A 24407-nucleotide genomic window follows, 5' to 3' on the forward strand; every position below is an offset into this window, starting at 1 on the left:
GCGAGTGCTGAAGTTCCCTGGATGGCACAGGCACAAAGCCTGAGATTCTGGAATGTATTAGATGCTGTTAGGAAAACCCAGGACTGGATCATGGTGCAATTTGTCCAGAGTGAGGAAAGGAGGGGTCCCCAAGCAACTCTCTGAAATTCACTCTCCATCGGAGCCACAGAAGAAAAGGAGGCTCCTCGGATGGGAGGGGGCATCCCCACCAGCTGCCCAGCTCCAGGGTGTTTGGTGGCAACACCTCAAAGTGCAGAAAGAGCTTTAAAAGTGCTCTGTTGTGACAGTGGATACTAACACAGGATTTCTGGATCCGGGTGGTACTCATCATTGTGAGAAGCGGGGGAAGGGAGAAGGCATCACTACCCTTTAGGTAAGGCTTCATATGTTCCAGATATGAACAGAATCTCCTTTTTCCACTCACAACGATCCTGGGAGGTAGGACACCCATTTTATTGAAGGAGGACCTGAGACCCACAAAGAGAAGTTCCTGGCTCTGACAATAGAGCCAGGATTCCAGACATTTCAGTCCGAGAGTCAAGCCTCGGTGTTCTACCATGTGCAAGCTGCAGCACCTGTGGAGATGCCTGCTGACCTGGCCCGTGGCAGGTAGAGTGGCCTAGCTGGGACCGTGACATTAGGAGGTGCGTGGCTCGGCTCAGCTCTGGGCTTCTCCGTGCGGTGGGAGCTTGGTGTGAGCGTCCCCTTCTTTCTGCCTGCCTCCGATTCTTCACTCCTCAGGCAAAAAGGTTGCTCCAGGAGACTCCAGGATTTGGGGTCTGCCTCGTCACTGTCACCAGGAGGCTTTTTCCCTGACTTGCCTGAGCTCCCCGTCAGCCCTCGCAGTGCCTCTGGAAGCAAAGGGAAGGCAGCTGTGGGCTCTTGGCAGAACCGTGTCCAGGTACAGCAGGCGCGAGGAGGGATTGATGGGGAGGTCGGGATGTCACGGTTCTGCTCGCAGCGCCAGGGGGAGGGGACCAGCCAGGACGGCTTGTAGGTGCTGCTGTTTGGTTGATTAAGGGGGTCAGCGTATGTGTATGTGTCATCGAGGTGGGCAGGGACGGGGAGGGCTGTGCGTGGGGGAAGGATATATAGGCTGGTGTGGCTGATACAGCGGAACCGAGCCTCACATCCATCCGAGGGAGCCCAGCGACTGACAGCTCTCAGGTAGGCGACCGCAGGCAGACCCCAGCCCCGGCAGAGGCCACCAGTGTGGAGCCTCGGGACGGCAGGGCGGCCGGGGGCTGGCTGCTCAGCTTGCTCCTTTGTCCAGTGTGGACGCTGCTGGCCTCCTGGGAGATGATTTCTTCACTCATCTTATTTGCAGCACTAAGAGGGTGGGGAAGGGGGAGGGTTGAGGGGTTTTTGTTTAACCTCAAAGAGAGATGCAAGAAAAAGAAAGAGCTGAACTTGGAAATGAGGAAAAGTTTTGCTTCCCCAGTGGTGGCCCCTACTTTGTCACTGCTGTCTATTGGCGGGAGGTGGCTCTAAGAGGTCAGGGGAGGGGCAGGCCCTAGGGAGGGGACTCAACTTCCAGAGCAGCCCTGGAAACCCCTGGTCCTCTTATGAGGGTTTCTACCTCTCTGTGGCACCCTTCCCTTACCCGGTGTGGTGTGCAGGCTGGCACTGAACTTGATGCCATTTGGATGTGAGTTTTTAATCCAGAGAGAACCCTTCTCCCTTATGTCTTAAATAGAAATTGCTGTTAATGGTGCAGGGAAGAGCTGGGCCTGGGGGGACGGGCTCTACTCGTGTACACAGATGAGTGCAGTCTCTGCGTGTGGATTCCAGACAGAATTTCTGCGGGCATGACCTTGGTCTCCCCGACCCTGGGTCATTTTGAGGTCTACTCTCTTGCTTGATGTCTCTCTCTCTGCATGTCCATCTCCCTCATCTAAAGATCTCTGCCCAGGTTGTGCTGAATTCTCAGTTCACCGATCGCAGCATCCAAACTCTGGCCGCTCCCCCAGCCTCCTTCTCCGCCTCCTCCTCGCTTTGTGCGCCTCCTTCCCCTCGAGTCTCGCTTCCCGTCCTTCCCCACCCAGCCCCTCCTTCCCCCATCTCACTCTGAACACGAGCAAGTTTGGGAGAATTTGAAGTAAGGCAGGATGATTGGGGAAACGGACTATTTAAAGCAAGCTGCTTTGGACTTGAATACCCTGATCCTGGGCTTAAACATCTGTGTTTAGCTTCCTCAAGCAGCCCATAATTGCCCCAATTATAACCAATAACATTGTTCGCCAGGCTAACAAAAGATGAGCTTTGCGCGGCATTCGCCAGCGAGCCCAAACCAGAGTTCTCAACAGAGAGGGGAAAAGTAACTGCCTGGCTTCTCATCAAAACCTCCCAAAGAAAACTGCTCTTTCTCACTGCCTGTGGGTGGCTTCTGCCTGTACCCTTTCTTTTTTTTTCTCATTTAGAAAGAGTGCAGGGAAATATTCTACCAGCTCTCCCTGATGCTGCCATACCTTGAACAAAAAGGGTTAGCGTTCCTTTCAGCTTGCTGTCTTCTTCACAGAGGGTCCCTGGAAGTTCTGTCCCCAGCCACCACCTTACTAAAAGGAGCAGCTTTTACCTTTCCTTGTGCTGCCCGGGCTGCCTGTGGGGGGCGCTGTGGTACAGCCTAGGGTCATTTCGGGGGTGCCGTTGTGTTTCCTGCAGAGCAGGAGGCTCTGCTTCATCAGCTGAAGGCTGAAGGTACTTAGGGATTTAGAAAATACAGGAGACTTTGCATTGTCAATGAAGGGAGTAATTGCAGGATTAGGCTGAAACCCGTGCTCCCCGGAGCCTATGACAGGAGCTGTCACCAGGCCGCTCCGCTCCGTATTCAATCAATCAGGTATTTATCATCGACAGAACCAGGCAGGGAGGCGTGCAGGGGTTCCAGCAGATTCAACAGAGGTGATAACAACAGCACTTTACATTTGTACAACGATTTAGGAGCTTTCACACCCATTATCCCTGCGAGGTGGTGTCATTATCTCCATATTGCAGTTGGGGAGACTGAAGCTGAGATTAAATGATTTATTCAGTACACAGCAGGGACAGGACTGAGCTGAGCCTTGTCAGCTCCGGCCCCTGGCCCGGTTTATAAAATACTGCGGTGGGTGGGGCAGTGGGGAGATGTGACACAGAGATCATGAGTTAGAGGACCATGCAAGACTGGGTGTAATTAAGGCCTAAATTGCATGGTCCAGAGTGCAAGGGCTAGAGAAATTCAGGGGAAGGAGTGCTTCTTCCAGGAATTCTGGAGATTCCACCAGGTGGGGAATGGGTGGGATTTGGGAGGGCATCAAAGGCTTTAAAGGGAGAAGCAGCAGTCAGGACAAACGTACAAAAGGGAGGCAAAGGAATTAACATTTCTTGAAATCCACTATGCACCAGGCTGTGAGCTAAACTTGTCTCCATGCTTATTTATTGCTAACACACACGCGCACACACACACACACACCCTAGTAGGGATGTGAAGTTGCAGGTGAACATTCTACACTTGCATTGACACGCTTCCGTGATCTTTCACTCCCCCAACTCTGCAGCTCTCAAAGCCCACAAAGAAACCTTTGCAATTGCATGTGTTCTGTGTCTGGGTGGAGCTACCCATCAGATATCTCAGGAACGGGATGAGCCCCTCTCAGAAAACAGAAGTCGTCTTGACAATAGCTTGTAGAAGCTTGAATTGCTGGGAACTCATGAAGCAAACTGGATTTCCAAACACTTTTATTTAAATATCTACAGTTATTCCCACTGTCTAAAAGGAAGGTTTCCTTCTGACCACAAACTAGTTGTGAGATTTGGGGCACACCAATCTGGGGAATAAGCCGGTTTTCTGAGTGTTTTCCTTGATAGCCTACAATCACTTTCAGACTCGACTCTCCGTGATCCTGTGGTTTTTCAAAATACCAGCAGCTGCTTCTGTGCTGCAGAAGCATAAAATAGCCAGTCCTGAAGTACCCAGCCCGGCAAGTGAAGTGGCTCACTTGCCTCCCTGTCCAGCCAGGGCTCTGCCCTCCCTCAGAGGCAGCAATGGCTCAGAGCCACCCTCCCCTCTTCCCACACTGGCCGCCATCCTCCTCCTCCCCCATGCCCCATTCATCCTTCCATTCATTCAGCCAAGATACGTGTGTGGATTTCCTGATGGGAGCTGCACAGAGTGAGTGCAAGGAAACAGAGCTGCCGGCCCTGGACTTCTTCCAAACTCACGATCAATGTTTACGAGCCCAGGACAGTGGTCTCCAAAGAGGCAAGCCTGCCCTCTGATCCATGAGGCTTCCAGAAATCAAGACCTTTTTAAAAACCTTACTTTTCCATGCAGGAACAATCTGGAGAGACTTTGACAGCTTAGGTCAGTATAATACCTGCTGCTGCCACTCGCCTTTTCTAGAATGTAAAAAAAAAAATCCTTACTTTCTAAATTTGCAGTTAGGTAGGTTTTATAATGTATATAACTTATAAATAAATTGGGAATGTACATTCAAAACAGCACTAGAGAGACAAAGACATTTGAAGATTATTGGTCTAGATTCATTGCTTCCAACATATCTGTGTTTTTTGTTTGTTTTTAAAGGCAGAGTCTTAGTTCGTCACCCTCGGTAGAGTGCCGTAGCATCACAGCTCACAGCTCTTGGGCTTAGGTGATTCTCTTGCCTCAGCCTCCCAAGTAGCTGGGACTACAGGCGCCCACCACAATACTGGCTATTTTTTTGTTGCAATTTGGCCAGGGGCAGGTTTGAACGCACCACCCTCAGTATAGGGGGCCAGCGCCCTAGTTACTGAGCCACAGGCGCCGCCCATATATCTATGTTTTTCAATCTTTTTGAACAGAACATTAAGTAATTTTTTTAGTAAAGGAAATAAAAGCTTTTTTGTTGTTGTTGTTGCTCAATCTGGTCTCAAACTCCTGGGCTTAAGTGATCCTCCCCCCTGAGCTTCTATAGAAGCTTTTATTATTATTTTTTTTTAAAGAGTCTCACTTTGTTGCCCTCAGTAGAGTGCTGTAGTGTCATAGCTCACAGCAACTTGAGACTCTTGGGCTGAAGTAATTCTCTTACCTCAGCCTCCCAAGTAGCAGGGACTACAGGTGCCCACCACAATGCCCGGCTATTTTTTAGAGATAGGGTCTCACTCTTGCTCACCCTGGTCTCAAACCAATGAGCTCAGACAATCCACCCACTTTGGCCTCCCCGAGTGCTAGGATTACAGGTGTGAAAGCTTTTAAAAATCCATTTAAATTATTTTGACAGTGTATGCGTGAGCATGGGCCAGAACCAGGAAGATGAAAATTAAGAGTGCTACCTTCCAACTTGGCAGCACCCCTCAGGGAACTTGTGGCTTTTGCCCCCTCCCCCTGCCTCTGTGTGGCCTTGGTTCTGTGCTGTCCTGAAGCTGCATCCTCATGAAGTCCTCTCCTCCCCCTCTTCCCTCCTTTCCTGCTTCCTCTTACCAGGAGAGGACGAATAGCTGGTCTTTCATAAAATCCAAGAATATTAACCATCTCATCCTCCTTTTTACAGAAGGAGAAACTGAGGTCCAGAGAAAGAAAGGGCCTTGCTTAAAATCCCACAGGTAACACCAGAGGCAGATCCAGAATCCAGGACTCTGGTTTCCAAGCTCCAGGCTCTGGTTCATTGGTTGCCCCCTAGCCGCCAGCTCCTCTATACCACTCCCCTCTTTCCAAGTGGAAATCACTTTTAAGTGTAAGTGGATCAGCCCAAGGGGCTTCCGTCGATATTAGCTGGGGACCAAGCACAAGCTCTGTGTTGGAGTCTCAGGTCAAAGAAATAGGGTATATGGAAGACCTCCCTTTCCATATGTGCAGCTGGTGGGCATGGAAGGTTCCGTATGAACTAGGGAGAGGCTGTAATCGGAGAGGGAGAGCCCAGAGTTCAGGACAAGAGGAGATCCTGAGGATGAGCCCGACTACACGAAGACAGAGAGCCACAGAGATGGCTGAGAGCTGTAGTCAGAGCATGTGTCCCTCTTCAAGCCTCAGTTTGCTCAACTGTAAAATGGGAACAATGACACTTACCCCTAGAGTGGATGTTTGTAGAGCAATTAGCACAGTGCCTCCCACATAGCACTCTACATGTATTAGCAATGTGATTACTATTAATAAATAGGTTCTGTCCTAAGAAGATTCCACCACAATTTGTCAACTTTTCCAAAGCAGAAATAGTATACGGAGCTGATAGTTTCCCAGAACATAAGATTTAGAGTCACAATACTTGAGTGTAAGTCCTATGTCTGCTGTTTACAAACTGGATAATCCTAGCCAAGTTGCTTACCCTCTGTGAGTTTATGTTTACCTGGGGGGGGGGGTAATATTAACCCTAGATTACAGAGTTGTATAGAAATATCAAAGTCTTTCGTAATCTGTAAAGAACAACGTTCTATATCTGTGGTTGATGAAAAGAGTGAGGTGTATCTGGCTCTAGCAAATGCCCCTCTCCTTTCTCTGCTAGAAGACCCCAAATGACGGGCTTCCTCATAGGTCAGAAGGAAAAACTCAATTAGAGTTTAGGCTCCCCTGAAGCTGCATGCATAATCCTCCAAATAGATAAACAACTAATCACATTGCCCTTGGAAGCAAGACTGCCTGCAAATAGATTAAGCCTACACCATAGTGGTATTTTATCTTTATAAACAGCAAGGCACAATTAAATTTGTGAGATGTTATTATGGAAATAAAGGTAATTAAACATTTCTGCATTCAATAACAGAAGCCCAGATTCTGGTATTACCACATAGAAGTGTTAGCTAAGCTCGCTCAGCAAGTGAAATACAAGCTGTGTAAAATTCAGACCTACTCAGGTCACTACTCTTGTTGTGCCATAAAAAACAGCAAACAACATATCATTCCTATTTCATGATTGAGAAGATTGGCATCTCAGAGGGGAAATACTTGCCCCCAAAGTCACACAGTTGCACAGTGTAAGGTTTAAACACAAATACAACTCACAAATTAACCTAGTACCTCCTATTTTTGTTAGTTTGGGGGATTTTTTGAAATAGGGTCTCACTCTGTCACCCAGGCTAGGCTGCAGTGGTATTGTAATAACTCACTGCAACCTCAAACTCCTCGGCTCAAGTGATCCCAAGTAGCTAGGACTAGGGGTGCGCCCCACCACACTGGGCTAATTTTTCTATTTTTTAGAGACCAGAGTCTCACTCTTACTCAGGCTGGTCTCGAACTCCTAACCTCTAGCAAGCCCCCAGCCTGGGCCTTCCAGGATTACAGGTGGGAGCCACTGATGTGTGGCCCTTTTTTTTATTTTTGAGACAGAGTCTCACTATGTCACCCTTGGTAGAGTGCTGTGGCATCACAGCTCACAGCAACCTCCAACTCTTGGGCTTAAATGATTCTCTTGCCTCAGCCTCCCAAGTAGCTGGGACTACAGGCGCCCACCACAACCCCTGGCTATTTTTTTGTTGCAGTTGTTATTGTTGTTTTATTGTTGGCCCTGGCTGGGTTTGAACCCGCCAACTTCGGTGTATGTGGCTGATGCTGTAACCACTGTGTTACCGGCACCAAGACATGTGTGGCCCATTTTAATTGACATTAATTTACACACAGATATAGCGAAACTGAAAAATTCCTGCTGAGTTTTCAGAGTTCAAAATCTAATTTAACCTACAACACAATTGTACTAAGTGTTATGAGGGGACCCCAAAAGTGCAGACTGTTGCTCCCTTTATAATGATATTTACATATCATATTTTGAGTTTTCACTTTTTATTAATCTCATTTTAAGATTGCAAACCACGGGTAGGATGGGTACACGTGGTCATTTTCATCTTACAGTTTCTGATAATTGCAGGGGAGAACAACTAACAGTGAGTATCCATTGTATGGATGGTTTCCAAATAATCAGTGGAGCCATTTGTTATTACAAAAGTTAGGGGGAAGAGAGCATCAGGAAGGGGGGGGCCTGGAAGATTGGGGTGCATTCAATAAGGTCTCTAGATGTACCAAACCACAGGGGCCCCACATTTTACATGCTGGAAGGCTGTCAAGTGGAGCGCATGGCCAGGCAAGGCACCTGTGATTCTAGCACTTCGGGAGATCAAAGTGGGAGGATCAATTGAGGGCAGGAGTTCAAGACCAGCCTGAAAACAAAAAAATTAAAAAATTAGCCAGGCGTGGTGGTACATATCTGTGATCTCAGCTACTCCAGAGGCAGAGAGGCAAGAGGATCACTTGAGCCCAAGAATTTGAGGTTGCAGTGACCTACGATGACACCACTGCCCTCTAGCCCAGGCAACAGAGCGATATCCTGTCTCAAAAAAAAAATTTTTTTAATGGAGCACGTGCTAAACGCCCGAACAGTTCATCTTCCTTCTTAGCTCACCCCTAAATCCCATTTACCCAGCATTGGAAATAACAATTACCATTCAAACCACCAAACCTTTCCTGATTGTTCAAGTTGCCACAGTAAACCAAGTTCATGGAAAACTTCAGCTGGAGAGTATTGCACTAACATCCCTCACAACTTGTCAGCTGAGCCTATGCACAGGTGATGCGTTGCAATCTTAGGAGGTGAAGGAAACCACCCCTCGTCTCCGCCCATCTCTTCCTTCAGTGACATACAGCCACTGCCATCTTGTGGCCATACAGGGCACAGCCATGCCATTCCAGACAAGTTCTACAAAAACTGTCTCCTGACACGGAAGATGGAAACTTAGAATAAGAAAGGTCAAAGCAATCTTCAAATTAAAAAGATTCAGGCAGTCAGCAGTTTAAGACTGGCTTGTATTCTAAAACATTTGCTTTATACGGTGGCTTTTCTGAACTCGAGATACATTTTCTCTTCAGAAGAACCCAGAAGTGGTGAAGAGCGCCCAGGGCTTGCCCACCAACACCTGTTCACCCAGCACAGCTCACACTATTCAAACCATGCCTGTGGCCAGCCCCCTACAAGAATGTGCATTGATGTTCCAGCTTAGGATGGCATCTTGTCTTGCTCTGGAACAAAACCAGTTCCCACCATCAAACTAGAAAATTCCTGGATCGACACTTTGTCAGAGACACAGGCCCCCAAACAGCCCCCAGGCCATAAACCTTTGGAGCTCCAGGGAGGCAGAAACTCCTTGACAATCCTCAACTCTGGATGCTAAAGAGAAGGAAGGTGTCTACTGAGACACTCCACTGCCACCTCAAACTCCTCGGCTCAAGTGATCCCAAGTAGCTAGGACTAGGGGTGCGCCCCACCACACTGGGCTAATTTTTCTATTTTTTAGAGACCAGAGTCTCACTCTTACTCAGGCTGGTCTCGAACTCCTAACCTCTAGCAAGCCCCCAGCCTGGGCCTTCCAGGATTACAGGTGGGAGCCACTGATGTGGCTTTATTAAGGTCTTTATTAAAACCTCTTAAATGTCACTCTCTGTACTGAGGGCTAGGAATGCAAAGATCTCTGCCCCCCAGGAAGTGACTTTCCCCAGTTGGGAAAAGAGATGTAAAGTCCAAGTTTACCGTGTAGTGCACTAAGTGCCGTGAGACTGATGATAATAGTATTACAGAGTGAAGGCTGTGGGCTGAGCTCTTTCCTTCTCTTATAAGCTTTTATATGGTTTAAGTACAGCTAGCAAGTTGCAGAGCTGGGATGAGAATCTAGGCAATCGATAGCAAAGGGCATTCTTGTCAGAAGAAACAGCAACTGTCCAGATACAAGAACTTTATAAGCCTGATACGGAACTACACATGATTTGTTGAGATGAGAGGTGATGTAAGGACGGGTAACAGGTGAGGCAAGAGCCAGTAATAAGCTCAGTCCTTGGAATTCCTCTTGACAAAAATGGGGGGGTCTTAAGATTATTTTAAGTATGAAGTGACATCACCAGATTTGGAGATGGCTTGGAGGGAGGCCACATTGTTTGGTGGACTAATTAGGAGGTTATTACAATAACCAAGGCAATAAATCTCAACTAAGGCACTGGCCCTTGGGATGGAGAAGAAAAATTCAAATTTCAAATGGATTTGAGATACATTCATTTATGTAGATGTTTGTGTTCAAGATCCGTTAGCCCAGGACACCCCATCATCTGTAGGGCAAAGCTCCATCCCTTTAAGATAGCAAATAAGACCCTGTTCCAACTGGACACAGCCTCCCTTTCAGCAGACGCTTACCTTGGGGAGTGTGGGCAGGTGACCCCATACCTGTTGCTCTCTGCTCTCACAGCCCATGATCCAGCCTCCCCTGTGCCTTTGCAAATGCTGTTTCCTGGGTCTCTCGCTGTTGTAGACCCCTCTTTTCTCTGTCTACTTGCTTCCTCTCCCCTCCTTCTCCTAGCAGAGCTTTGGCGTGTGTGTGAGTCACCTGGGAATGCTGCTCAGAGTGCAGGCCCTGATTCAGTGATTCCGGATGGGGCCCAAGAGTCTGCATTTCTAGCACAATCCCGGCTGGTCTGCAGGCTGCACAAGAATAGCAAGACCGTATACATTTTCTCAGCGTAGTCTGATGAAAAAGCAATAAAACCATTATTTTTATTTTTCTGCACTGTTTCCTAAAGGAAAAATGGCCTACAGTGAAATACGCAGAATTTAAATGTACAATTCAAAGGGTTTGGGCAAATGTATACACCCTTGTGACCTCAACTGAGAATGTTTACATTTCTAGAAAATTCTACATTCTGCTTGCCATTCAATCCTCTAGGTAAAGAGGGTTCTACAAAGACCCCAAATGATGCAGCCGAGAAAATAGCTTTCTGATTCAAGAGCTTGAGGAAAAGATAGATTTTAAGAAGGTGGAAAAACTGCACACCTTTCAGGCAATCCTGTCTAAAAATTGTAAACTATTGATTCAAATAATCTCAGAATAATTTGTTCATTTTTCAATAAATAATTCCACACACCAGGTCCTATGCTTGGTGTGGGACGCCAAGGTGAACATCACAGCCCTTTGCTCAGGAAGCCAGCTGTGTTAGTCTATTCAGGTGCTGTAACAAAACATCATAGACAGGGCAGTTTATAAACAGCAGACATTTCTTTCTCACAGTTCTGGAGGGTAGGAAGTCCAAGATCAAGGGGCCTGCAGATCAGGTGTCTAGTGAGGGCCCCCTCTTGGGTTATAGATGTTTCCTTCTTTGTGTGTCCTCACATAGTGGAAAGGGACTAGCCGGCCCTCTGATGCTTCTTCTGCAAGGGCACTAATCCTATTCACGAGGACTCCACCCTCATGACCTCATCACCTCTCAAAGGAGTTGGAATTTCAACATATGAATTTTGGGGAAACACAAACTTTCTGACAATAGCACTAGCTCACTTCAAGCAGGGGAGAGACACAGGGCCTACAGAGCCCTTCTAGAAGAGACTTTTGGGACGTAGAGCCCAGCCTAGCTGAGGCAGCGAAAACTGGGAGGATGAGCAGAGGTGCTTGAGTCTTTAATTAACCTCATTTTATTCATCTTACTCTTGCACAGACTTTGCATAACTCCCTTTAATAGAGTTCATTTCATCTTCACCATGGCCCTGTGGCAAGGCAGGAAATGTGTTCGTTCCCCTTTCATGGCTATGAAAACTGAGGTTCAGAGAGGTTGACCGAAGAGCACATGCTGGTCAGCTGCAAAGAGAAGCTTTAGCTCCCAGGAAAGCAGCCTCCATCACCCCACAGCTGCCCCAAGAAGTGCTCATGAAGTGTTGAGATCGGCTGGTGGTCAGGAATCACAGGGGTACTGTCCGTGGAAACCCAGACCCCAGCCTGGACCTGGGTGATAGGACCAGGTCACCTGTGCTCTTGACAATCCACACCTCCTGAAATGTGAATCGCAGGCCCCTGGTGTTGCCCCCACAGAGAAGTGTCTTTAGGGTCTCCTGCCCTGAACCCCAACCCCACCCTAGAATGGCTACTAACCGCCATACACCCTCATGTGTGTGTTTTAGCATCTTATTTCCTGCTCCTGCACCATGAAAATCCTGCTGTGTGACCTGCTGCTGCTCAGCCTCTTCCCCAGCATCTTCAGCAGTTGTCAGAGGGACTGTCTGACCTGCCAGGAGAAGCTCCGCCCAGCCTTGGACAGCTTCAACTTGGAGGTAGGTCGGGATGTGGGATGAGTCGCCGTCCACAGCAGGCTCTTAGGGAGAAACTGAGGCCTCTCCCAGAGGTCACAGGACTTGTCCCACGTCACATGGCCAGGTGGAGACAGATTCAGACTTGAGTTGCCCCCCCCCGACCGTGAACCCTGTGATCTTTCCACCTTGACTCCTGCAAATAAAGCCCTGTGAGTATGGACCTGTTATTCCCAGAATTAAAAGAAAGCATGCTTATTTTTAGAGAATTTGGCAAATTCAGAAAAATAAAAACAAAAGAAAAAATTAGAAGACCTTTAATCTTACACTTTTTTTACTTGTTGTATTATACCAAGATCATTGTCCCATGTTATAAATATGATGTTATTTCTTTCTGTGAACTGTAGTAAGCAGTCAGCTCTCTGTATCCACAGGCTCCACATGCATGGAGTCAACCAAGGATCAAAAATATTCAGGCTCGGCGCTCATAGCTCAGTGGTTAGGGCACCAGCCACATACACTGGGGCTAGAGGGTTCAAACCCGGCCTGGGCCTGCTCAACAACAACAATTGCAACAAAATAGCCGGGCGTTGTGGCGGGTGCCTGTAGTCCCAGCTACTAGGGAGGTTGAAGCAAGAGAATCACTTATGTTCAAGAGTTGAGGTTGCTGTGACGCTATGGCACTCTACCAAGGGCGACATAGTAAGACTCTGCCTCAAAAAAAAACACCCCCCCAAAAAATTTGGAAAATAAAAAGATTACAAATTAGAAAAATACAGTATAATAACTATTTACACAGCATTTACACAGTATCAGGTTTTATAAGTAATCTAGAGGTGATTTAAACTACACAGGAGGATGTGTGTAGGTCGTATCGCATTTTGTGTTGGGAACTTGAGCATCTGCAGATATTGGTGTCCTGGAGGTGCTTGAAGTGACCCCCCCATAGATACCCAGCGACAACTATAATTTGGGTAACAACTTCCCTCCTGTTGAATGTGTATTTTGCCTCCATTTTTCATCTGACAGATAATTCCACAATGAACATCCTAGTACCAAAATACCCTCTCATTTTATTTTACTTTATTGTATTGTATCACATTGCATTGTATTGTATTATATTCATTGTTTTAGAGACAGGGACTCAAGGACTCACTCTACTGCCCACGCTAGAGCACGGTGGTGAGATCATAGCTCACTGCAGCTTTGAACTTCTGGGCTCAAGCAATCCTAATGTCTCCCAAAGTAGCTGGGACTATAGGCACGTGCACCACCACATTCAGCTAATTTTTAAAAAAAATTTTGTAGAGATGGGATCTCGCTAGGTTGGCCAGGCTGGACTTGAACTCCTGGCCTCAAGGGAGTCTCATGCCTGGACCTCTCAGAGTGCTGGGATCGTAGGTGTGAGCCACCACACCCAGCCTCTCCTGTATTTTAACTTCCCAACTTAAGGTGTAAATCTAGTGTTAAACTTTTTGTTCATAAACTGCTTTCTCAGCTACCTTAATCTCAGTCTAAAAAGTTACTCCTTCATATATATATTCCCTCCTATATATATGTGTGTATATATATAGCTCAGTTATTATTTTTTTTAGCTCAGTTATTTTTATGGTCAAATAAACTTTCAAAAGATGCCCACGTTTCAAACTCCTCAACCTTTCAAAAGATGCCCACGTTTCAAACTCCTCAACCTTTCAAAACAACCTAAATTACTGCAGTTCCTCGAGGCAAACGTACAGAGGCAGAACTGAGTATTCGTGTTGGGCTACAGCGCCAAGGAGTCCCCAGCTCCAGGTCACGGGGTTACAGACGTAGCCCAGCAGACCCCAGCACCAAGCTATTCCCACTCCAGCTTGGTGATTTGAAGCCTGTTTTCCCACCACTAATAACTCCCTAGTCACGGAGAGCATCCCCAGACAACCCGTTCAAAGTTCAAAGTTCTCTGAGTCCTCAGATATTCCAGCAATACTTCCTAAAGCAAACATCTCCCAAGTGTCTCTTGGCCAGAAGTGGTGTGACTCCGTTTAGTGGCAGAAACGTGACCATCTCCAGTGGGCTCATGTGCCTGTTGTGCTGTTTGTACCCTAATCTTTGAGCCCAGACATCCAAATGGCCTTGTGCTCACTGTCTCCACAAGCCCAGCTTAGAGACCAATTTGGCACCAATGTGAGACTCCAGATGCTCCTGTACACTCTGGCTTAATATAGCAGTGTCATCAGCATAGGCTGCCAAGATGTGTCCAGCTCACTTAATAAGCCATTAACCCATCTCTGGAAAGAGGCTGGTACATCCCCCAGACCAGAGGGTTAGGTTTTAAGCCCCATATGCCCATCTGGTGCTACAAATGCTGTTGTGAATTCGGATTCCTTCTATTTGCCCCAAACCTTCTCCTAAATCAAGAGTTGGGATGATTTTGTTAGTATCTGAATTATCTAGCAGTGCAGCGAGTCTGGGTACAGACTGTGGCATCTGGTTTGATCACAGAATCTCATTTTCTCTGATTGACACAAAATCTAATTACCATCTGGGCTTAGAAACCCAGGGGCTTGTGGAAGATCTAATAGCCTCTAGGTTTAACAACTCTTCCACCTGTTTTTGTAAACTGAAGGAGCAGAACAACTCAACAAGCATTTGGGGGCTGTATATGGCAAGGATTGGACCAAATGTGTCCAAATGCCCATTGCATCTGCAAAATTCAACATTGCTCAGCGCTTTCTCCGTGCCATCCACAATTCCTCTAATTCATGTTGGTTTTATAGAGTAGCGTTGAGGGGAGGTGGTAAAGTCTTGTGTGCTGCAGGCTGTTCCATCCCTGGCCTCTAGGTGCCATTAACACACACCACAGAGCCCAGTTCAATATCTCCAGACATGGCCAAGTGTCCCCTGGGGGGCAAAATCACCGTCGAGACCCACGGATATAAAATAACTCAATAGGATTATGATCTGAAAGAGTAGAGCGCAAATTGACTCCATCTGGCTTCCTTCCAAGTATTTCAGGAACCGGCTAAGTACAGACTCAAGTCACCCCAAGTGATTCCCTGGGATGGCTTCTTTAGAGCCAGTTCCAAAGCAGGTCCTGCCTCAGAATCACTTGGGGAGCTGACTAAAAATGCACGTTTTTGAGTCCCACCCTTGACTGGGTGGGGCAGAATTTCCATTTGCATTCTAACAAATTCCAATGGGCATTTTTAGAGTCCGCTCCAGAAGTCTGTGACTTTACTGTTCTATGGAAGCTGCACATGGTTTTTTCATAACGAATGACACTGCGTCTACATCTCTCTAAGGAGAGTGCAGTGACCGTGTGTGCGTTCTGTCAGCAGCCAGGTTCAGTCTGTTGAGCAAAAGCTAAATGAAAAAGGCACCCTCAGAAAAATCACAGTAGCCTGAGGCTTTGAAGGATTGCTTGAGGCCAGGACTTGCAGATCAGCCTGGACAACATAGCAAGACCACACCTCTAAAAAAAAAAAAAACTTATAATCAGGCAGGTGTAGTGGCTCATACCTATAGTCCCAGCTACTTGGGAGTAGGTAGAAGGATACCTTAAGCCTAGAATTTTGAGGCTACAGTGAGCTATGATCCCACACTGAACTCTGGCCTGGCCAGCAGAGCGAGAGACCCTATCTCTTGAAAAAAAATTAATAAATAAGTTAGCTGGGCACCTATAGCTCAGGTAGCTAGAGCACCAGCCACATACACCTGGGCTGGCAGATTCGAAACCAGCCCGGGCCTGCCAAACAATGACAACTACAACCAAAACAAACAAACAAAAAAAAATAGCTGGGCATTGTGGTGGGCACCTGGAGTCCCAGCTACTTGTGAGGCTGAGGCAAGAGAATCGCTTAAGCCCCGGAGTTGGAGGTTGCTGTGAGCTGTGATGCCACGGCACTCTACCAGGGCAATATCTAAGAAATGCAATCAGTGTAACCTAATTCTTTATACCCTCAATGAATCCCAAACAATAAAAAAATAAATAAATAAACCAAGACTTTAGCAGAAGTTGAGGCCAATGTCACCACCTACGGCTAATGGATGGGCTTGCCTGCGTTGCTCCTTGGAAATCTTCCTTGTCAGCGGACAGGGGCATCCTGCTAGACATGGCCTCTCTCGCCTCTCAGTCCAGTGGGAAATGAGAACTTTTCCCACTGAATCCCACCTCTTGGTCTCCCAGAATCCTTATGCTTGGATTAACTCCCACCAATTCATGCTGCAAGCACACAGAGGGAACTGAGGAGGAAGCATCCCGTATTGGGCCTCAAGACAATGCTGGTCCTTGCTCGGGTTATATTTTTATCTCATAGTGTCTGTTTGGGGCACATAACTGAACCTCTTGGTAACATGACAAGACTGAAGGACATCGGTGATTTGCAAACCGGGGCCAATACCAGAATTACCTTACCTTTGTAAAATCAAGTTTTTAATTTCTTCGTAAAAATGAGTTTTAGTCCCGGGTGGCGCCTGTGGCTCAAAGGAGTAGGGTGCTTGCTCCATATGCCAGAGGTGGCAGGTTCAAGCCCAGCCCCGGCCAAAAAAAAAAAAAAAAAAAAATGAGTTTTAGTCCCTGGTTCTATTCTTCAGAGATTTAATTGAGCCTCGAAATTCTGTGTTTTTAAAAGCCCTGCAGATTGGGCAGTGCCTGTGGCTCAAGGAGTAGGGTGCCGGTCCCATATGTCGGAGGTGGCAGGTTCAAACCTAGCCCCGGCCAAAAAAAAAAAAAAAGCCCTGCAGATGATCAGGACTCACACCCATGTGGGGGGCCCACTGGACCTGGTGTTGCCTGAGGTTCCACCTAGTGATAGTATTCCATAAAATGCTTCGCTGATGCTCAAGGAGGATTGGGGTGTTCTCCCAGCGTGGACGCTGGGGGACATCAGCTGCAGATACCCTCCTTTTTCCAGCCAGCTCACTCCCTTTCACATCCTCACCTTTCTGTGAGCCTTACTCTGTATCCAAGTATTAGATGCCTATGGGGTGGAGAGCCTCTTCTTACAGGACAGCTCACAGCCCAGTGAAGAGTCTCAGCCTAGAGTGCACCCCTGGGTAGGATGGTCCCTGGATGGGCCTCAGAAGATCTAAGACCCTCTAACATTATGCAAATTTGATGTGTGTGTTTATAGGGTGAAAGGGTAGGCCCATAGCCTCCCTTCGCTTCTCGAAACAGACGGTACCCCCCAAAAGATTAAGAATCATGTTCTAAAGGGACAGACAAGTAGTCAGGTCAACAAAAGTGGCAGCAGTGTCTCCTAAGGCCCCGGGGAGTTCCAGTCCAGGAGGCAACTAGCTGCAACTCCCATTTTTCTCGTCTTTTTTCAGTTCCTTCCCTTTTTCACTCTTAGTAAATATAAAGTGACTTCCTGATTAATTCATCACAGTTCAACAAGCCTCTGTGGAAAGCCTACTATTTGCTGGAAGGAGACGATTCTTGCATGAGTAAGATATGGTCCCTAACTTGTCATATTCTGCCTTAGAAGGTATGGTGATTTAATTATATTAAGCATTAAAATTTCCACAAGAGCCACACAAAAGTCTGTGGGAACACAGAGGCAGGAGACAGCAGTTCTTGCCAGGGAACTAGAAGGAGGAATCAGAGAGAAGTAGCCCTGGAGCTTGCCTGCCTTCCCAAAGGAGGGATGAAGGAGGCAACTGCATCAGAGAGAGGGGGAGAGAAAGCACAGGCAACCTAAAGTGACAGTGGCTGCGATCAGAGCGTGTGAGGAGTGGACAGTCCAGGCTGCTACAGCAGGTACGGCCCTCTCCCTTTCTGTCCTATCAGCATGTGACTTCCATCCTCAAGGTCACTGCCTGGCTTCTAGATGGGCAACAGAGCACAGCTAAACGGTCCACGTTCTATGCAGGAACCTGGAGGAAGGACAAAGGGGTGTTCTGCCCAGCTAAGTCAGCCCCGCCTGTGCAGGAGGCCTCACCTGATCACACCCGTTTTTATGTCTTCGGCCACCTGTGGCCACAAGAGAAGTTGGGAAACATTGTGTTGCCTTCGGGAAGAAAACTGTGCTTTCTGAGAGTAAAGAAAGGGGGAGGTGCGTATGGCACAGGCAGCCGGCAGCCTTGCCCCAGAGGTGCCCCGTAAGCCGGGAGGGGGAGCTCCAGAGTGTGGGGAAGGGCTCTGTTGCTGACTCAAGACAGAGAGGTCGAAGGGTTGGGTTCAGTGGGGTTTTCATACGACTAGGACCAGGAAGGTGCTGAGCATCAGGGGTGAAGCCAAAACAGCAAATAGGAGAAAAGTTGGAGGCAGAGGCTTCAGGAGCTGGTGCCCAGGCTGGTGGCCTCCCCTGGGAATCTATAGGGGCTGCAGAGACAGGGCAGGAGCAGTTTTCAGGGGGCTGCCAGGTGGGTCTCATATCTGACGACCGGAGCTGAGAGCAGGTTTAGCCCTGCCCACCCAACCTGCCCACCTCCCAGAGGCTCTGGACATTTGTTTGCTCTAAAGGCCACACAGATGGTGAGGACTATTGTATGCAGGCTGAAAAACGAGTGACATCAGGGTTGATCTTTATACGTGACCTTAAAATAAACAGCAGATTTGACTGCATACTTTCACATCCCCAATTTCTTTAACCCATCTGACCTTCCAAAAGCCTGATGCGAGAACAAAATAAAATGCTTCTTTGGGGGCGGGGGGGGGTGGAGGTAGCCAATGAACTGTGCTTGACTCCAAAGTCCAGACTAAGGATCTAACAGGGTGCAATTAAGAATGCTTTATTCTGTGTTAACTTGTGGGGTCGCCTGGGGTAAGTTAACCTCGCCCGTCCGAGCCCTGGTTTCTTTGTTTATAAAATAATGGAGCTGGGTCAAATGATTCGATTTCTTTATGAGTCTGAAATTTTATGAACCGAAAAAGCTGGATGTAAAACTGCTGCCCGAGACTTGATAAATAGACGCCTCAGAAGCATGGGCATTGGTGCGGACACGGCCGGCAGAGGGACACGTGTCCTCCCTGCCTGGGACTAACAGAGGTCCTTGGCTCCTTTTCCCTCCTTGAACCTGTGTCTCCACAGGTGTGCCTCCTCGAGTGTGAAGAGAAGGTCTCCCCTAGCCCGCTCTGGACTCTGTGTACCAAGGTCATGGCCAGGGGCTCCTGGCAGCTCAGCCCCACCGACCCCGACCACACAGCGGCTGTGCTCTACCAGCCCGGAGCCCCGGAGATGCAGCATCTGAAGCGGATGCCCCGCGTCGGGAGCCTGTTCCCAGCGCAGGATGAAACCAGGCCCGGCCCAGAGGAGGCTGGTGAGATGGAGACCCAACAGAAGCAGCTGCAGAAGAGGTTTGGGGGCTTCACTGGGGCACGGAAGTCGGCACGGAAGTTGGCCAACCAGAAGCGGTTCAGCGAGTTCATGAGGCAGTACCTGGTCCTGAGCTTGCAGTCCAGCCAGCGCCGGCGCACCCTACAGCAGAATGGTAATGTGTAGCCGGAGGGGGCCCTCCCAGCTGCACCGGCCACCGCCACCCATGAGTGAGTTGGGCTCTGGTTAGCTGGGGGCAAGAAGAGACCCCACACCCCGGCCACCTCAGCCTCACTCCGGGCCTGGGAGCATGTTTGCCCTGAACACACACACACACACCACCTCCAGGCATCCAGTTTCCAGGAGGTCTGCAGGGGCTACTCCCCTGCCCTCCCGCCCATCCTTTCTCTAGATCTTCCTACAGTTGCTCCTTGGGACTGACCATTCCCATTTGGAGACTGGTTACCATGGGGATAATAGTAGTACCTTAGGATAACTAATTCCTCCATCACTCTCCAGGAGCTTAGTTACTATGGGGACAGCTAAGTGGACCAATCCTCCTATCTGGTTGCCATAGCAACCATTCAGCTCCCCTCTCGGAGAGATTGTATCTCTAAAAACCAATCCCTGGACCTACTCTCAGCCATTCTCCAAGAGTCCGATTACTGTGGCTATGATGTTGGTATTTTGTCTTCAACGACGGCTGACCAATCTTCCCTTCCGGCTGTTGTGTGGATGCCCTTGAAACCATTACACTTTTCCATTCCCCCAGCCAAGGAGTTCTCCTTAGACCCAGGAGTTCTGCTTTCTGCTTTCTCCTTCCACAAGCCATTGTCCCTCCTGCCACGTTGCTGGAGATGCACTGATTCCTTGTGGTCAAAGGCATCATCACTGAGCAGGACTTGGAGAATTGGGCCCAAGTGACCAGCAGCTTTTAGACTAAAGGACTCCATCTCCCTCCTTGATTTTCATTTCTTTCCAACGTGCCATTTCACTTTGCTTTTGTTTGCTTGCCTTTACCCCTCTCTCCTTCTTTCCTCATTCTCCCTTTCTTCTGCTCTCTTCCTCCCCCCCAGCTCAATTATTCAAGCACGCTGATTAATAATAAGTATCAGATAATGCACATCAGATACCCTAATTTATTCCCTGGTCATTCGAGATTCAACTTTCCTTAGCCCATCAACCCATGCACACCCTGGAGTAGCCCCGGGGACTAGCATGGTGGAATTTCCTGAAAATTTTTTTTAAAATCCCAGCCATCAAGTACTTGGGAATACAGTCATCGGCAGAGCTCCAGGTACCTCCTCAAACAGCTCAGAAACAATGAAAAGAACTAAGTCAGTCCATCAAAATCACCCCAAAATATAACCCAAGTGGGGCTTTTCCCCCAACTCAGAGGGATGAGAGAAAAATGTTTGCATGTGCTGTTTCATTTCACTTCTCATGTGTCAAAGATAGCCATACCATTAATAATCTCCCTGGAAGGGTTTGGCGTCTGTGGCTCAAGCGGCTAAGGCACTAGCCACATACACATGAGCTGGCGGGTTCGAATCCAGCCCGGGCCCACCAAACAACAATGACGGCTGCAACCAAAAAATAGCCGGGCATTGTGAGCACCTATAGTCCCAGCTACTTGGGAGGCTGAGATAGGAGAATCGCTTGAGCCCAGGAGTTGGAGGTTGCTGTGAGCTGTAGTGCCACAGCACTCTACCCAGGGTGACAGCTTGAGGCTCTGTCTCAAAAAAAAAAAAAAAATCTCCCTGGAATATGCTAATCTTCAGCACAAAGACAGCCCACATAGCTCTTTGCAGGTAGGCCAGCGGGTTTGCAACAGGCCCAGTACCAAATATGGACGCACACATTCAGTTGTGAGGAGAAGGCTGCCGAGTTTATTTTAGCAGGATGACTAATCTCCGAAGGTCCTGAATTAACCTGCACTGCTTCTGAAGTCATGCTCTTGGATGGTTCACAAGCATTTTATTTCTTTCTAGGCCATATCTGCACAGTATCTAACAGTAAATCTTGCAGAAGCTGCATGGATTGAATTCTTCCAAATCTTAAAGACACTCTTCTTTAAAGTAGCTCTTAAGGGACACTGAAACTCATGTCTAATTCTGAACTACAATTTTCTTTACCTAAACCGTTTAAAATGAGGCCCATTAGCAGGAATCAATTTATTTTAAAAACCATTGGAACCTCTATCCAGACAATTGGTTTTTCTAATTTATGATGCTTCCAACTGAGAGTCACTGAAACAAAGCTGATAACCAGCTTCTCCGCCGCTTTGCTCAGATGTCAAGTTCTTGATGAAAACATTGGAAACATTAAGCGGCTCGTTTGGGTATTATTGATAGATTTCCTTTTCCCTTCTGCAACTCTCTGTTTCCTTCTTGCCCACATCCGTGGTTGCTGAATTCCAACACGGAGACGTTCTCATGAGTCTGTAACAGGCTGCACAACCTGTGTTTTTATTCACATACACACACCACAACCTGCTCCCCACACAATGAAGATGTCTCCATATTGGGGGATCCTGTTGCCAGATCTGTTCTAAGATACCCGATACTGATCTGTATTTAAAAGGCTGGGAGGAGACCGGCCATCTAACATCAGAGTGGGATAAATAATCCTGTCCAGAAAGTATAATGATATCCCAGGAAGGGTGTGCATTGGGGTGCAGGACCTGTCCTGGAAGGCACACCTGGTCTTGGGGTCACTTCCCCACTCCCAAGACCCTGCACTGCCTTGTTCTGGTTCTGCTGCCTCAGGCCTTAACCCTTCTAGGCAGTGAGAAAGGAGATTCCTTCATGGCCAGGTGTGACCTCAGGCTTAGAGAGTTCTTGCAAAATAGGACAGTTACGTATGACACTATTTAGCATGGATTCCGAATACTGGGGAGCAAGGAACTGTTCCTGGGTAGGCGGCCGGTCACCTCGCATTAATTCTGCTAGTCCCACCAGCAGACTCAGGGCTGGGGGGGGAAGGTTTGTAGAGGGAGTCGGGGATCCATGGAGAACCACCGAGTTTGCCATTTTAATCATTTCTGTCTCCTCAGGCATCGGGGTGATCCCCCAAACAGCATGTGTCCAGCCCCAGACCTGCCGCCTGGGAATCAGGATTCCTTCCTCCCCAAGGCTGTGAGCGCCTGTAGGTCGGCAGGCTTTGCCTCCAGAACTGTCCCATCCCCACCCACCCATGGCATGTTTCACCTCGACCCTGTTGCTACATCAGAGTGTATTTTTGTAATTCCTCCAGCTAACATTTAAACCGGCCCCATCTCTGCTAACCTGCCTCTCCCCTCTTCCAGGGGCAGGCGGGCGAAAGGAATACGAAATCAAGCCTGGGGTTTTGACTTGTCACTGCCATATCTTGTTTGTAAAAGAGCTGTTCTTCTTGACTGATTGTTTTAAACAACTATTTCTCCATTAAACTTCTATTGAGCAAATGGTTAATAAACTGGTTTGCTGTTTTTCTTTTTTTTTTTTTTGCAGTTTTTTTTGGCCAGGGCTGGGTTTGACCCCCACCACCTCCGGCATATGGGGCCAGCACCCTACTCCTTTGAGCCACAGGTGCCGCCTTGGTTTGCTGTTTTTAAGTGAACCAAATGAGAAGCACGGATTCCACAAACATGGAAGCCCAAGCTGCCGCTCCCAGCAGGCAGAGGCAGAAAGCGTGTGGCCCTGAGATAGACAGTAAGAGGGATGAGGTGCACCCCACTTGTGCAGGGGGCCTGATCCAAGTGCAGCCGCCGAGGGGGGGCATGGACAGGCCAAGGAGGGGGGCAGTGGTTCTCAGACCTGTCCGTGGGCTCCAGCACCACACAGGCACAGTAGCCAGGCCCCGCTTCCCGTTTCTGACTTAGTAGAAATTTGCCTTCACAAGCTCCAGGTGACACATGTCCTCCTGATTTGAGACCAATGATGCCACTTTTATCCTCAACATCTTAAGGTATGTTACTATCAGAGTCCACCCAATAAACATAAGGCAAACCCAAAGGGAGCGCCTGAGGAGAGTTAAACACCTATACAAACAGGCAGGGTCACAGGAAATCAGTAAAGGATGGCCAGGCGCTCTGCAGGGCAACTGGGAGCCAGCTAGATATCAGGGAGTCACGACATAGCTCTCCATGCTTTCAGGAGGGAAAATGAGCCAGCCCCCTCCCTCTCCTCCTTGCTTTCAAACTCCAGCCTGGTGTCTCCTGTTAGCCAAATCCAACCGGAAGTTGGAAAGTTAGGGTATCAATCCACAGGTGCAGCCACAAAGGTAAGTTTGGAGGCTGGGGGCGAGCTGCAAAGGCAGAGTGCAGTTTCCTGAATGGGCACTTTGGCAAATGTGGGGGAGCAGGCTGATTTGATCCAAGGCTTTCTTAATGGCATGGGGCGGGGCAAGGACTCAGAAGAGGGAGACAGAAGTCCTCTGTTCTGCCCCAAAGTGAGGAGAAAGGCAATAAGGAGAGGAAAAGACGAACTGCTCTGCGGCAGCTGGGCTTGGCCAACTTGAGCATCTTCTCAGAGCACCCTCACTAGCAGGCAGTATTAGGAGTCTCCCTCCAGGAGACACCAGCTAGTGCCAAAGGCTTCCTTCCTCCCTCTCCAGCCCCTCCCCAAAGCTCCTGCCTCTCCTTTCCTGCTGCAGAAAGGATCCTACCCCCACATTAAACTCTCATCAGGGCAACCATTCCCCTTCTTATTTAAACGTACTCTAAACATTTAAACATGTTTCCACAACTTCAAGGCTGGTTTATGTCACTTGGTGTTCTCAGAATCTAGCGTTGTCTCAATGGACAGTTCTTAAAGGTCAGCAACTAAACTTGCACACGTGCTGGGTCCTGGGCAGGACCATGCTCTCTGCTTCCAACAGCCTTCCTGCCCAGGCCACCTGCCAGCAATTTGGGCCCTGGTGGCACACAGAATCTGTCTGTAGGGAGCAGAACATGTTCCGAACCCACCCAGAGTGCCACTTATTTTCCCCTAAGTCACTTGCTCATTCCCCAACAGACTCACGAATGTGGCCAAGAATATGCTCCCTTCTCTGTCAATATAAACAGCAGAAAATAGTTACTTCCTGAATTCCAATCCTGGTGCCATTACTGCCCAGTATGTGACCTGGGGCAGATTATTTAACCTCTGTGCCTCATTCTCATCTGTAAAATAGGAATAATTATAGTTAC

The 24407-nt window shown here is 48.2% G+C and overlaps 1 protein-coding gene and 1 pseudogene across 3 annotated transcripts; both read left to right on the forward strand.

Moving 5' to 3' along the window:
• Positions 1–791: 791 nt before the first annotated feature.
• On the forward strand, positions 792–22693 carry PNOC (prepronociceptin). Of its 3 annotated transcripts, none has more exons than XM_053578413.1 (4): positions 792–901; positions 11874–12023; positions 19013–19412; positions 22293–22693. In XM_053578413.1, the coding sequence occupies exons 2-4, from the start codon at positions 11898–11900 to the stop codon at positions 22376–22378; spliced, it is 612 nt and encodes a 203-aa protein (XP_053434388.1). In that variant the 5' UTR covers positions 792–901; positions 11874–11897; the 3' UTR covers positions 22379–22693. The 3 variants fall into 3 exon arrangements, with proteins under 3 accessions (XP_053434388.1, XP_053434387.1, XP_053434389.1); XM_053578412.1 differs by having other exon boundaries at positions 896–1167; XM_053578414.1 differs by having other exon boundaries at positions 896–1167; positions 19013–19467; positions 22293–22432.
• LOC128576597 (uncharacterized) lies at positions 4278–4385 on the forward strand (annotated as a pseudogene).
• Positions 22694–24407: the final 1714 nt, after the last annotated feature.

Source organism: Nycticebus coucang, chromosome 24, assembly GCF_027406575.1.
Source record: "Nycticebus coucang isolate mNycCou1 chromosome 24, mNycCou1.pri, whole genome shotgun sequence".
Taxonomy (NCBI): domain Eukaryota; kingdom Metazoa; phylum Chordata; class Mammalia; order Primates; family Lorisidae; genus Nycticebus; species Nycticebus coucang.

Excerpts from the sequence above, each read along its gene's own strand:
- PNOC (XM_053578413.1), top strand. The coding sequence starts at position 11,898 with ATGAAAATCCTGCTGTGTGACCTGCTGCTGCTCAGCCTCTTCCCCAGC. Across the intron at positions 12,024-19,012 it reads TGGACAGCTTCAACTTGGAG|GTGTGCCTCCTCGAGTGTGA; the intron begins GTAGGTCGGGAT and ends GTGTCTCCACAG. Across the intron at positions 19,413-22,292 it reads GCGCACCCTACAGCAGAATG|GCATCGGGGTGATCCCCCAA; the intron begins GTAATGTGTAGC and ends CTGTCTCCTCAG.